This window comes from Panthera onca, chromosome Y, assembly GCF_046562875.1.
Source record: "Panthera onca isolate mPanOnc1 chromosome Y, mPanOnc1 haplotype 2, whole genome shotgun sequence".
In the NCBI taxonomy this organism is placed as follows: domain Eukaryota; kingdom Metazoa; phylum Chordata; class Mammalia; order Carnivora; family Felidae; genus Panthera; species Panthera onca.
Genome location: NC_138358.1, coordinates 19530942 through 19544256, shown reverse-complemented (window position 1 = coordinate 19544256; position 13315 = coordinate 19530942). Strand labels below are relative to the sequence as shown.

At 43.7% G+C, this 13315-nt stretch overlaps 1 protein-coding gene across 9 annotated transcripts in view; it reads left to right on the top strand.

Annotated features, from left to right (window-relative positions):
- LOC145714916 (putative gamma-taxilin 2) overlaps window positions 1-13315 on the top strand; it is a 112301-nt gene that overhangs the window by 24983 nt on the left and 74003 nt on the right. The window contains exons 1-2 of one of the 9 annotated variants that reach the window (XM_081794449.1): window positions 4786-6464; window positions 7068-7119. The exons of the other annotated variants lie outside the window; for them this stretch is intronic. Of the exons in view, the coding sequence (XP_081650575.1) occupies window positions 6388-6464; window positions 7068-7119 (129 nt within the window). The 5' untranslated portion in view covers window positions 4786-6387. Of the gene's footprint in view, window positions 1-4785; window positions 6465-7067; window positions 7120-13315 lie in introns of those variants that run through there. 9 annotated transcript variants of the gene reach the window in all.

Below are 13315 nucleotides of genomic sequence, written 5' to 3'. Positions count from 1 at the left end.
CCAACTTGTTTCTTGTGGTTGATTACAAGTTTCATAGCCTTGTGGTCTGAAAGTATGGATGGCATGAGCTCGATCTTTTTTGCACATGTTGAGGGCTGACTTGAGACCCAGTGTGTGATCTATTCTGGAGAATGTTCCAGGTGCACTCAAGAAGAATGTGTATTCTTCTGCTTTAGGATGAAATGTTCTGAATATATCTGCTAAGTCCATCTGGTCCAGCCTGTCATTCAAAGCCATTGTATCCTTGCTGATTTTGTGTTTAGATGATCTGTCCATTGTTGTAGTGGGGTATTTAAGTCCCCTACAGTTATGGTATTAGTATCCATGATTTTCTTTGTTTGTTCTTAATTGGCTTACATGTTTGAGTGGTCCCACTTGGAGACGTAACTATTTACGATTGCTGGATCTTCTTGATGGATAGACCCCTTAATTATTTGGTCTGATTAGTTTGTCTGATACAGGTGTGGCCACTCCAGCATTCTGTTGATGTCCAGTAGCACGATAGGTGGTTCTCTATCCCCTCATTGTCAATCTGCAAGTGTCTTTAGTCTAAAATGAGAGTTGTGTAGGCAGCATTTGGATGGACCTTGTTTTGAAATCCGTTCTGATGCCCTGGGTCTTTTGATTGGAGCATTGGGCCCATTTACCTTTAGAGTGGTTACCTTTACCTTTTGATTGGAGCATTGGGTCCATTACCTTTAGACATGAATTTAGTGCCATTGTGGAGGTGGTCTTTTTGGTGAAATTCTCTTGCCCTTTCTAGGTTTTGGTTGCTTTTGATCTGTTTTGTGGTTTGTTTGTTTGTTTGTTTGTTTGTTTTCTTTTACATTCTGTTCTGTTCTGTTCCGTTTTGTTTCTTTCTACACTCACAGAGTCCTCCTAGAGACTCCTTGCAGGGCCTGTTTAGTGGCCACAGATTCCTTTAGTTTTGGCTTGTCTGGAATACTCTATCCCTCCTTCCATTCTGAATGACAGCAGTTCTGGATAAAGCATTCTTGGTTGCGTGATTTTTCTGATTCAGCACGGTGAAAGTATCCTGCCTCTCCTTTATAGCTGGCCGAGTTCCTGTGGACAGATATGCTGTAAGCCTGGCCTGCTTCCTCGTGTAGGTGAAGAACTGTTTTTGTCACTGCTGTTTCCATTATTCTTTCCTTGTCTGTGTGTTTTGTGAATTTGACTATGATATGCCTTGGAGTTGGTTATTTTGCATTGAATCTAATGGGAGTTCTCTGTGCTCCTTGACTTTGATGTCTGTGTCCTTCCCTGGATTAGGAAAGTTGTCTGCTACAATTTGCTCACATAAACCTTCTGCCCCTTGTTTTCTCTATTCCTCCTCTTGAACTTCTAGGATATGAATGTCCTTCTTCTTTCACAAGTGGTTGAGTCACCTAAGTCTTGTATTGTGATCTTTTGCATTTGTTTCCTACCTCTTTTGCTGCTCCATTATTTTCCATAGTCTTACGGTCTATATCACTGAATTGCTGCTCTGCTTTCTCCATCCTTGCCGTCAAGACAGCCATTCCTGATTGCATCTCGGTATAGGATTTTTCATTTTGGCCTGATTAGCTTTTAGTTCTTTTATCTCTGCAGAAAGTGTTCCTCTGGTGTCTTCTGTGCTGTTTGCAACCCCAGCTAGTAGTCTTATAATTGTGGTTTTGAATTCTAGTTCAGACATCTTACATGTATCTGTGCTGATTACGTCTTAGGTGTCATTTCTTCTCGTTTCATTTTGGGTGAATTCCTCCATCTTGTCATGTTGGAGGGAGAAATAAATTAATAACTTAAAGAGTTAAAAGTAAAATATTAAAAACAAAACAAAAATATCATTTAAAGGAAGCTAGATCCTAGGTATGCATCTGTCTGCATGTTAAGAGATGCTTGATATTAAAGGGACTAAAGAGAAAGGAAACAGAGCTTAAAAAATGAACACATTAAAAAGAATTTAAATAGTAAAGTCGAATAAAACCGTTAAAGAAAACAAAATAAATTTTTTAAACTTGAAAAATTAAAAAAAAAAGTTGTTCCTTCTGAGTGCAAGAAAAAGGAACCAACATAACAAAAGAGAACAGAACACATCAGAAAAACAGAAGCAAAGAGAATGAACAGATGAAGAAGCGTACGGAATGAAATCCGAGTGGGGTTGCCTCCACTTTTCCCTAGAACTGAAATTTTGCAGTACGCTGTAGTCCACAGGCTTGACAGGTGGAGGGATTTGTTCTGGTCTTCTGGGAGATGTGTCTGGAGGACACAGGTTGGTCAGGCTCGGGGCGGGGGTGGACTTTGTTTTCCGCTGGGTGGCGCTGCTTAGCTCACTAGCGTTGATGAGTGTGTGTGGGAGGGGGCGCACGCTAGAGAAGAAAATGACTTCACTCAGCTAGCTCTCCAGTCTCTGGAATGGGAATTTTGTACCCTCACGTGAGGAAGCACCCCTCCTTTGTCTCAGGCCTCTGTCCACTCCCTGCATCCACACTGTCTGTGTCCAGGCTGTCCGCCGGCCAGGCAGCACTTCCCTCCAGAGTTGGATCTCCGATGGGACTGTGTCTCAGAACCCCAGGCTTCAGAGATTGCCCCGGATTGGACACACGCCAGTTATCTGGGAGCAATGGGCAGGTGACGACTTGTCCCAGAAAACAGTTGTGCGCCAGCACACCCTCAAAGGTTCGGATCACAGCACGCAGCTGGGGCCAGGTTTCTCTGCACTCTGGCGTCTTTGTCTCAATGCCAGCAAATGAGGCAGCTCTCCTGGGCCTGTGGGGTCTTTTCCCGTGGGGAGGCCAGAGGCCATATGGCCTCTACCAGATTCTCTCCACGCAGGGAAATTGCTTCTCCCCATGTGGCACGTGGACCCCGCAGGCCACGCTGCCTGCTCCTGGGAGATTCTCCCTACTTTGTCACCAGAGCACCACCAGGCACTGAGCTCTGAAACGTCAGACTCGTGCTCCGCTGTTAACACAATCCTGTGCTGTTGAAATGCTCTCCTTTCCCCCCATCAGTGGTGATAGGGAGCAGATTTCTTGTCCAGTCCTCTTTGAGTGTTTTCACCCTTTTCTCTCTCCCTCTCTCCAGCTACTTTCAGGGAGAGTTCTCTTCTTGCATGCTCCCGATGTCCCACACTCTCCCCCTTTTCTCTTTCCCTCTCTGCTCTCTCTCTGCCAAAATGGCTCCCTGCCCTCCATGGCTTTTCTCTACCCCGGTTTACTTCTTCACACCACAGACCTGCCAAGTTCTGAGGCTCAAGGTGTGCAGATTGTTTCATTAATCCTCAGACCAATTTTCCCAGGTGTTTACAATGGTTTGATGCTGATCTGTCTGCATTTCAGGGATGAGACAAACTCAGGGTCTCCATGCTGCCCTGCCATCTTAACTCCTCTCTGCCAGAATGCTCTCTTTATCCCTATATTTTGCAAGTTTCCCTATGATACGTCATGGTGTTGACCTGCTTTTGTTGATTCTGAGGGGAGTTCTCTGTGCCTTTTGGACTTGAATGCCTGTTTCCTTCCCCAGTAAATAAGTAGTTGCCAGGCACGGATGGACAGGGTGGGGTGTCAGCGGGTCCTGCCTCCACTGGCAGTGGCAGTACTGCTCTCTGAAGTCCCACCCACCGTGTTGGTGCTGGAGGGGAAATGGCGCCACTGCAACCTCTCCTCCCTCCACTGGGGACTCTCACATCCCCCGCTGTGAGAACAGTGAGGCCCTCACAGAAGAGTGAGGCCAGGCAGCACGGGGATCATGACCTGGGCCAGAATCAGAGTTGGTCGCTCCACGGACTAACTCACCCAGGCACCCCTGTCTTGCTGATTTTAACACTTTTTCTCTGTCCCTATTTTTTTGTATCTCTAATTACAGTACGTCTTGGAGTTGTCCTACTTTTGTTAATTTTGATGGGAGTTCTGTCGTGGACGCGCTGTCTTTTCCCTATCACTGAATGTGATGTTTTGTTTCCTCAAATAAATGTTCTCTCCTCCTTTTTCTCTCTTCTTCTGGGACTCCTAGTATATGAATGTTATTACATTTGATGGAGTCACTGAGTTCCCTAAATCTGTCACCACAATTCTTCTTTCTCTCTCTCCTCTGTCACCTTCTTTAGTTTCCATAACTCTATCTTCCGTATCACTTGTTCATCCGTCTGCTTCTTCCGGCCTTGTGGTCCTTCCATCTAGCCTGTTATGAAGCTGTTATTTTATTTTTTCATTTCTGAATGATTGTGTTATAACTGCTTTATCAAGGTGGCCTCCCTGATGTCCTCCTCCCTTCTACTAAAAGTTCTAAAAGAAATTGTTAATGTTTGTTTGTTTATTTATATATTTACTTACTTACTTACTTACTTATTTCCTTCTTTATTTGAGAGAGAGAGAGAGAGAGAGAGCATGATCAAGGGAGGGGCAGAGAGAGAGGGAGACACAGAGTCCAGGGCAGGCTCCACGCTCTGAGCTGTCAGCACAGAGCCCGACGTCGGGCTGGAACTCACAGAGCACGAGATCATCACGTGAGCCGAAGTTGGACGTTTGACCGACTGAGCCACCCAGGCGCCCCTGATGTCTTCCATTGTTCTCTCAAGTCCAGCCAGTATCCTTATGGTTGTTGCTTTAAATTCTCCACCAGGCATGTTACTTACATCTGCTGGGGTTCGATCTCTGGCTGTGACCTTATCTTGTTGTTTCTTGGGGGATGAATTCCTTCTTCTTGGCACTTTGTCTAGGTCTCTGTCTTCTTCTCTGTGTTAGAAAAGCCTGATATGTTTCCTGTGCCCACAGTGCCCACGGTGCCCACACAGTGAGACTAAAGGCTTTATGAAGAACCAGTCATACAGTGTGCAGGACTTCATGCTTCAGGGAATGTCTGTGGTGTATGCTTGGTGTGCTCTGCTGCTCTGCTGTGGCTGCTCTATCCCTCAGGCCAGTCATCTGCAGATGCTCTCTTTACCTGCAGTGGACAGTGTTGGGTCCTTGGCCAGAGTGGGGTAAGTTTTTAAGCAGGCATGGTAAAAGAGACCTGATGCTAGTTCCACTAGAACTGAAGTCCTGCACAACTCAATGGTCGGTACACGTGGGGCGTGGGGGATGTGTGCTGGTCTTCTGGGGGAGGCGCCCCCTGCACTGGCTTCTATGCACAGAAGCGGTGCCAGCAGAGTGCAGGGGGGCAGGACTCGGTGTTAGCAGGTCAGGCATCCACTGTGTGGGCACTGTGCTATTTACTGAAGTGGCTTATGGTGGGGGCGGGGGGACAGAAATGGGACCTAGCCAGGTCCCTTGTTTCTGGAGAGAGGAGTTCATGCTTATGCTCTCAGGGAAGTCCCCCCGAAGAAGAGTGAATACTTTCCCCTCGTGTGTCTAGGTGTCTTTCAGATTGCTGTTTTCTGTCTATTCCGCGTTACTTGCCGGCCCAGAGGAGCACAGTGCATTTGGGGTTTACCCCAGCCAGCTCTGCTGACTTCTAAACTTCCAAACTTCAGGGTCCTGGTGTTGGGGAGATTGGCACCGGTCCTCTGGGAAAGGTTCTCGCTGTGCTGCGACAGATGCAGGTTTGGTACAGAAGGGCAGTCACACCAGAGCACAAGGGTGTGGGATTTGGAGCAAGCCTGCTGTGCAGTGTTGTGGTTAGCTGCCCTGAGGATGTGTCTCTGCACCTCCGCTCAGGAGCAGAGGAAATGGTGCCCACCAGCTCCTCTGTCTCCACAGAGGCAATGCCACGCCTCACAGATGTGTTCCAAAACAAACCAGCAGTCTCTCCCTGCCCACTGAGGTGATCCTTAGAACATGCCATCTGCCCAGAAGTTGTTTGCCTGTCTTCTCTCCAGGAGTAGGGCACCGTCCTCAGATCTCCATCCCAGCTATCCTGGGGACCTGTGAAACTCCAGGCTTTGAACCCCACTGTTTACAAAAGCTCACAAAATTCACCCCCTCTCGTTGTGGAGTGAGTGCCTTTGGGGAAATGTTCCTGTGTCTTCCCCTGAGTGGGCCTCTTTCTCACCCTTCTTTGTGACTAGGGTTCTCTGCACTCTGCAGCACCTGCAGTCTGTTTCCCTCCCGAACCATGTCTCTGCACTTCTTACCTTTCTTCGTGTGGCCTCTTGTCTCTCTCTACTTGTGGAGTTTGTTTCTGTCAGTCCTCAGGTCATTTTCGTGGGTACTCAGAATGATTTGATGGTTATCTAGCTGTGTTCGAGGGACAAAGCAAGCCTAGGGTCCTCCTACCACACCTCCGTCTTAGCTCCTCTAGGGTGGGTTTTTTTTTTTTTCCCTTTTCTTTTCTGTTTGAGTGAACTTCCATAACATTGTTGGGGAGGAAGGAATTCCATGTCCCCTTCAAGATCCTTCTAGCTGGACTGTGAATCAGATTGATACGAGGAGAGTAACAGGAAAAAACATCAAATTCAATTTCATATACATGGGGACTCCACACCAACACAAAATTGAAAGACTGGATATATGTGACATACATCATTCTGCACTAAGGAGAAGCAGGTAGGAGTCTGGGCTTTCAAAGGGAAGGTGTGCAAATCACAGGAAAAAGATAGAGAGTAGATAAAGTGTTTGCAGACAATGGGGCATAGGAATTTTCACAGAAAGGCTTTGCTGAATTCCTCCTTGTTTTACCTGCTTCAATCCCTGTCTTCCACCCCTCGTTCTTATCATAATGTAGTTATCTGTGCAGATTGCTCCTTCCAGGAGCAGCTCCTCCATCTAAGTTGTCTTGAGTCAGCTGAGGGAGACAAGAGGGTCAAAAACTTTTGCTGAGTTGGGACGCCTGGGTGGCTCAGTTGCTTAAGCCACTGACTTCAGCTCGGGTCACGATCTCACAGTTGTGAGCCTGAACCCCACGTCAAGCTCTGCGTTGACAGCTCAGAGCCTGGAGCCTGCTTTGGATTCTGTGTCTGCCTCTCTCTGCCCCTCGCGAGCTCGTTTCTCTCTCTCAATCAATCTCTCTCTCTCTCTCTCTCTCTCTCTCTCTCTCTCTCTGTAAAGAAAAAAAACACTTAAAAAAAATTTAAAAAAAACAACAACAAACTTTTGCTGAGTCTATTCGGTTGTGACTGTTTTTAACTGGAAATAATCTTTGTGCCAAAGTGGCCCATCTCGGGGCATCCTGCCATTGGCCTCTACAGGAGTTTTCTATATGGTGAGTAAACTTAAGTGCCTTGTATGCAAAGTGTATGTGATATGGCTTATCATTTGTTTTCACATGACTGTCCCAATATTTCAATACAATAAGAAAAGACAAAAGAAAACTGAGAAAGTGAAGAGAAGAAAGAAAAAAAAAGCCTGACCCAAAACGAGAAAAATAAATGAAAAATAAACAAGAGACTATGAACCTGAGTTTAAATGAAAAAAGTAAAATAAAATAAATAAGGAAGCCTGGTCTTATTTCCACCAGAACTGTGGGTGTCATTTGGACACTTGATTTTCAGTACACTTGGTGCTTGTGGGGTGCTGTCGGTGCTGGTCTTCTGGGAGACCAGCCTGCTGCCTCGCTCAGCATCAGTCTTGCCTCTCAGTTGACAGGCAGGGAGCAGCAGGTCCCTCATCCACTGGGGGCTGCTGTGCTGCTCTCTAAAGTCTGACCCTGTTTGTGTTCTGGCAGGCAATGGCACCACTCTAATCTCTTGCCTCATGGACAGGGGATCTTCCACTCCCGGCTCTTCAAATAGTCCTAACAGAAGAGCGAAGGCAGTGTGTTCACAGTGTGCCACAACTCTTCTGTGTTGTTGTTGTTGTTTTTGTTTTTTTTTTTGGGGGGGGGGGGTGGCTGGGATTCAGAACCCAAAGCCTTAATGGACCTGGTCTCACATGGATCCCCACTCCCTCCTGTAGATTAGAGCCTCTCCACACTGTCTGAAATCCTGCCCCTGATAATCAGTCCCCCGCCTGCACAGTGTGTGGAATCTATGGTGTAGCATTGCTAAAAGCGGCAAAAGCTATATTCCCTCTGGATGCACCTCTGTCCCCTGCTGATGGACGGCTTTGTGCTGGGGCTTGGCAGGGTCTTTGGTCCTTGAGATAGTAATATACCCTGTTGCAAAAGTACTCCAGGAAGAGGAATGTTCTCTCCCAATGCACCCCGGGTATCTCTATACCATGCTATGTACCCTGGGACCATTTCTCTCTTCCCCAGGAAGCCACAGCTCTGCTCCTGAGAAAGTCACACACTTCCAAAACCTGAGTTTGAGTTCCAAATGCTGTTTGAAAACAAAACAAAACAAACAGCAAACAAACAAACACCTGTGGCCCTTTTTGTGTATTTTTTGCCCCCAGTCCCATGGTCAGAGAGGGTTTCCTCTGTTGCGAACTCAGCGCCCCTCTTTTTCTCTTCGTTTCGTCTCTCTGTGGAAAGGGTTCCCTCCCTCCATGGCATCACCATTTCTCTGTCACCCAGTTCACTTCCATGCACCTCGCACCTCCCATGTTGTCTCCCTCTGACTCTGGAGATGGTTCTGCCACTCCACACACACATTGCAGATCGATTTCCTGGGTGTTCCTGGGAGTCGACCTCAGGAGAGCTGTGTTCGCCCAAGTCGTATCAGTTCTTTATATATTTCAGGTATTAACCCGTTATCAGATCTGTCACTTGCCCACATCTTCTCCCATCCAGTAGATTGTCTCCTGTTCCTTCGCTGTGCAGAAGCTTGTATTTTGTCATTATCTCAATAGTTTGTTTTGCTTATGTTTTCCTTGCCTCAGGAGACATCGAGGCAGTGTTGCTATGGTAGATGTCAGAGACATTTCTGCCTGGGTCCTGTTGTTAGGAGTGTTATGGTTTCAGGTCTCACACATACTCAGTCCAATTTCAGTTGATTTTTGTGTATGGTGAAGAAAGTGGTCCAGGTTCATCCTTCTGCACGTTGCTGTGCAGATTTCCCAGAGCCATTTGTTTTTCTTTTTCCCCCTGAATATTCTTTCCTGCTTAGTGGAAGATTAGTTGGCCGTATAGTTGTGGGTCTATTTCTGGGGTTTCTGTTCTGTCTTATTCATCTGTGCGTGTGCGTGTGCGTGTGCGTGTGCGTGTGCGTGTGCGTGTGCGTGTGCGTGCTTGCGTGCCTGTGTGTGTGTTTTGAGCCAGTACCAAATATTTTAAATACTTCAGCTTTGTACTATATCCTGAAATCTGGTATTGGGATGCCTCCTGTTTCTACATCAATATTTATTAGGATTTTTTTTTTTTTTTTTTTTTTTTTTTTTTTGTCTATTCAGGGTCTTTGGGGGTTTCCTACCAATTTTGGTATTATTTGTTTTAGTTCTGTGAGGGCTACTGTTGGTAGTCTGATGGGATTGCATTCAATGTGTAGATTGTTTTGGGCAATATGGGCATTTTAGCATGAATGTCTTCCAATCCATGAATATGGAATGTCTTTGGGAATGTCTTTCCATTTAGTTTGGGTCATCGTCAATTTATTACATCAGTGTTTGACAGTGTTGCAAGTAGAGATGTTTTACCCTGCATGGTTAAGTTTATTCACAGCGTTATTTACGTAGTTATTTTTTGGGTAAGATTGTAAATGGTGTTACTTCCTTAATTTCTCTTTCTGCTACTTCGTGTTACTGTAAAGACTCACTTCTGGTATCTGCGTATTAATTTTGTATCCTGCCACTTTCCCTAATTAGTTTATTACTTATACTATTTACTTACTTATTTTTTTGGTCGAGTCTCTAGGATTTTCTATGTATAGGACCTGTCATCTGCAAATAGTGACAGTTTAATTTCTTCTTTTCCCGTGTGGATGCCTCTCATTTCTTTTTCTTGTCTGATTTCTGTGGCTAGGCGTTACAGTAATCATTGATAAGTGGTGAGAGTGGACATCCTTGTCTTCTTCCTGAGGTTACCTGAACTTTCAGCTATTCTGAGTTAATTATTGCGTATGGTGTTCAATGTCCAGCTGCATTCTTGTTTTCGTTTCTTCTTCTTCTTCTTTTTTGTTTAATGTGGCTATTGTTTCCTCAGCATCTTTTGTTGCAGGGGCAGATTTTTGCCCTCCGAATGGCTCGGCACCCTTTTGTGGAAAATCATCTGAAAATGTGTTTGAGAAATTATTTCTGTGCTCTTACTTTCATTAATCTTCATGTTTGTCTTCATCCCAACACCACATCATTTTGATTATTGTAGCCTTGTTTTAAGTTTTAAAGTCAGGAGATGTGAGTCATTCAACTGTTTTCTTGTTTTGTTTTGTTTGTTTTGTTTTGTTGTTTCAGTATTTGGCTCTTCTAGTCCCTTGAGATTCCATATCATTTTAGAATGGATCTTTGCACTTTTGTAAAAGAGACACCCCTGGTAATTTGATAGGGACGCATTGAATCTGTAGATCACTTTGGTAATACTGCCTCCTTAACAATGTCCTGATGTTAGTATAGCCATCCCATTTGTCTTTTGGTACGTTTTGTATGGAATATCCTCTTCTACCTGTTTTTCTCTACCTGTTTGTATTTTGGACCTAAGGTGAATCTCTTGCAGGCAGTATGTAGAAGGACCATGTGTTGATCTGCTCATTGAGTTACTTACTAGCATTTTTTTTTTTATTGAGATATAAGTGTTATAACTTGTACAACCTAATGATTAGATACCTGTACACAATGGAAAGTGATCATAATAAATCTAGTTAACATCCATCAACACACATAGTCACAAATTTTATTTGTCTTCTGATGGGAACTTTTAAGATCTTCTGCCTTGTCAGCTGGCAAAGATACGGTACACTATTTGTCATTACCTGTAGTCAAGATACAGTACATTACATCCTCTGGAGTTATTTATGGAATAAGTGGAAGTTTGCACCGTTTGACCACAGTCACCCATTCTTGGCTCCCCCAACCCTGATTCTGGCCACCACCAGAATTTGTGTTGTTTTTGTTTTAGGACCCACGTGTAGATCCGATCACATAGCATTTGTCTTTCTCTGTCTGACTTGTTTCAGTTAGCGTAATGTCCTCAGGTTCCATGCATGTTGTTGCCAACAGCAGCATTCCCTTACATTTTTATATCTGAATAATATGCCTGCCCTCTCTCATTGGGGGGGGGGGGGTGTGTGTGTGTGTGTGTGTGTGTGTGTGTGTGTGTGTGACTTTTTTATCCATTCATGAATTAGTGGACGCTTAGTGTTTCCCTTTGTTAGCTACTGTAAATAATGCTTTAGGGTACATATATTCTTTAGTTTGAATGTTCATCTCCTTCCCAAAAGACTTACAAGTGGAATATGGAAGTTCTACTACCTTTCATTTTCTGAGAAACCTCGAAAGTAATCACCATAGTGGTTCTCTGGTTCTGTGTGTATTTTAGGCTTGTACTGTTTCTGTTCTTGTTCCACTGGAATTTGGATGGGGATCTCATGACTTGGTAGATTGCCTTGACTAGGATGCACATCCTAAAAATGTTCATTCTTGGGGCACCGGGGTGGCTCAGTCGGTTAAGCATCTGACTGCAGCTCAGGTCGTGATCTCGCGGTGTGTATGAGTTTGAGCCCCATGTCCAGCTCTGTGCTGACAGCTCGGAGCCTGGAGCCTGCTTCAGAATCTGCGCCTCCCTCTCCCTCTGCCCCTCCCCTGCTCGCGCCCTGTCTCTCTCCCTCTCACACACAAAAATAAATAAACATAATTTTTAAAAATGTTGATTCTTCTACCCTCATGAGCATGGAATCTCTTTCCATTTATTTGCATCTTATTCATTTTTTTTCCATTGGTGTCTTACAGTTTTCAGTGCAGGTCTTTCATCTCCGTGTTTAAATTTATTCTGAGATATTTTATTATTTTTAGTGTAACTGTAAAAGGGGTTGTTTTCCCAATTCCTCCTTGGATAGAAAGAAACACAGCTGATTTTGGTATACTAATTTCACAGTTTGTAACTTTACTGATTCAGGTATTAGTGCTAGAAGTTTGCTGGTGGACTCATTAGGCTTCTCTATACATATGATATAATGTCATCTATAATTAGGGATCCTTACTTTTTCCTTTCCAATTTGGATTATTTTATTATTATTTGTTTTCTTGTCTAATTGCTTGTCCAGGATTTCTGATAGTCTATAGAGTTAAAAGTGGCGAGAGTGGGCATCCTTGTCTTTTTCCAGATCTTAGAGGAATAGCTGTCAGCTTTCCACCTTGGGCTATGATGTTAGGTGTGGGCTTGTCATATATGGTCTTCATTGCAGTGAGGTGTCTTTCCTGCAAACCACTTTGTCAACAGTGTTTATCTCATAAATCGATGTTGATGTTTCTGCATTTATTGTGATGATCACACGATTTTTATCCTTTATTTTATTATCGTAGTGTAGCTTTGATTTGTGAATGTCAAACCATCCTTGTATTCTTGGAATAAATCCCACTTGATCATAGTATATGTTTCGTTGATTGTATCGTTGAATTTGGTTTGTTAATATTTTGTTGAGGAGTTTTGCGTCTCTGTTGCTCAGGGATATTGGCGTGTGATTTCCTTCCCTGTTGTGTCCTTGTCTAGTTTTGCTGTCACAGTAAGACTTTGCCTCATGAAAATGAGATTGGAAATGTTCCCTCATCAGTTTTGGTTTTTTTTTTTTTTTTTTTTTTTTTTGAAAGAGATTGAGGTATAGTGTTAATTTTCTAAAATTTGGATTGAATTCAACGTTGAAGCCATGGGTCCTAGAGTTTAGTTTGTGGAGAAATTGTTAATAACCGAGTCAGTCTTATTATTTGAAATTTGTGTTTTCATATTTTCTGTTCCTTTGTCATTGTGCTCTTGGGTTATCTTTTCTAGGAATTTATCCATTTCTTCTAGGTTGACCTATTCTTTTGCTCTACAATTGTGCATGATAGTCTCATAATCCTTTGTATTCTGTGGTATGTGTTGTAATGTCTCCTTCGTTTCTGATTTTTTTTGAGTTCTGTAGTGTACTTGGTTAGTGTAGCTAAATTTGCCGTTTGTTTTTAAGAACATTAGCTGTCCCTAATCTTTTCTACTGCCTTTGTAGTCGCTATTCCTTTTAGTCCACTCTGATCTGCGTTATTTCCTTCCTTCTACTAACTTTGGGCTTTGTTTATTCCTTTTTCCCCTAGTTCCTTGAGGTATAAAGTAGGTGGTTCACTTGGGCTCTGTGTCTTGATATAGGTATTTATTACTATGAACTTCCCTAGTAGGAATGTTTTTGCTGCATCAAATTTTGGTATGTTGTTTATCCACTTTAATTTGTCAGAAGGTTTTTTTTTATTTCTTTAGATTTCTTTGTTTATTTCTTTAGATTTCCATTGGTTTTTCACTTTGTGATGTTTAATCTCCACACATTTGTGAATTTGGTTTTCCTCTCTCATTACTTTGTAAATACATTGTGCCGCTTCCCTCTAGCCTACACACAGTTTCTGCT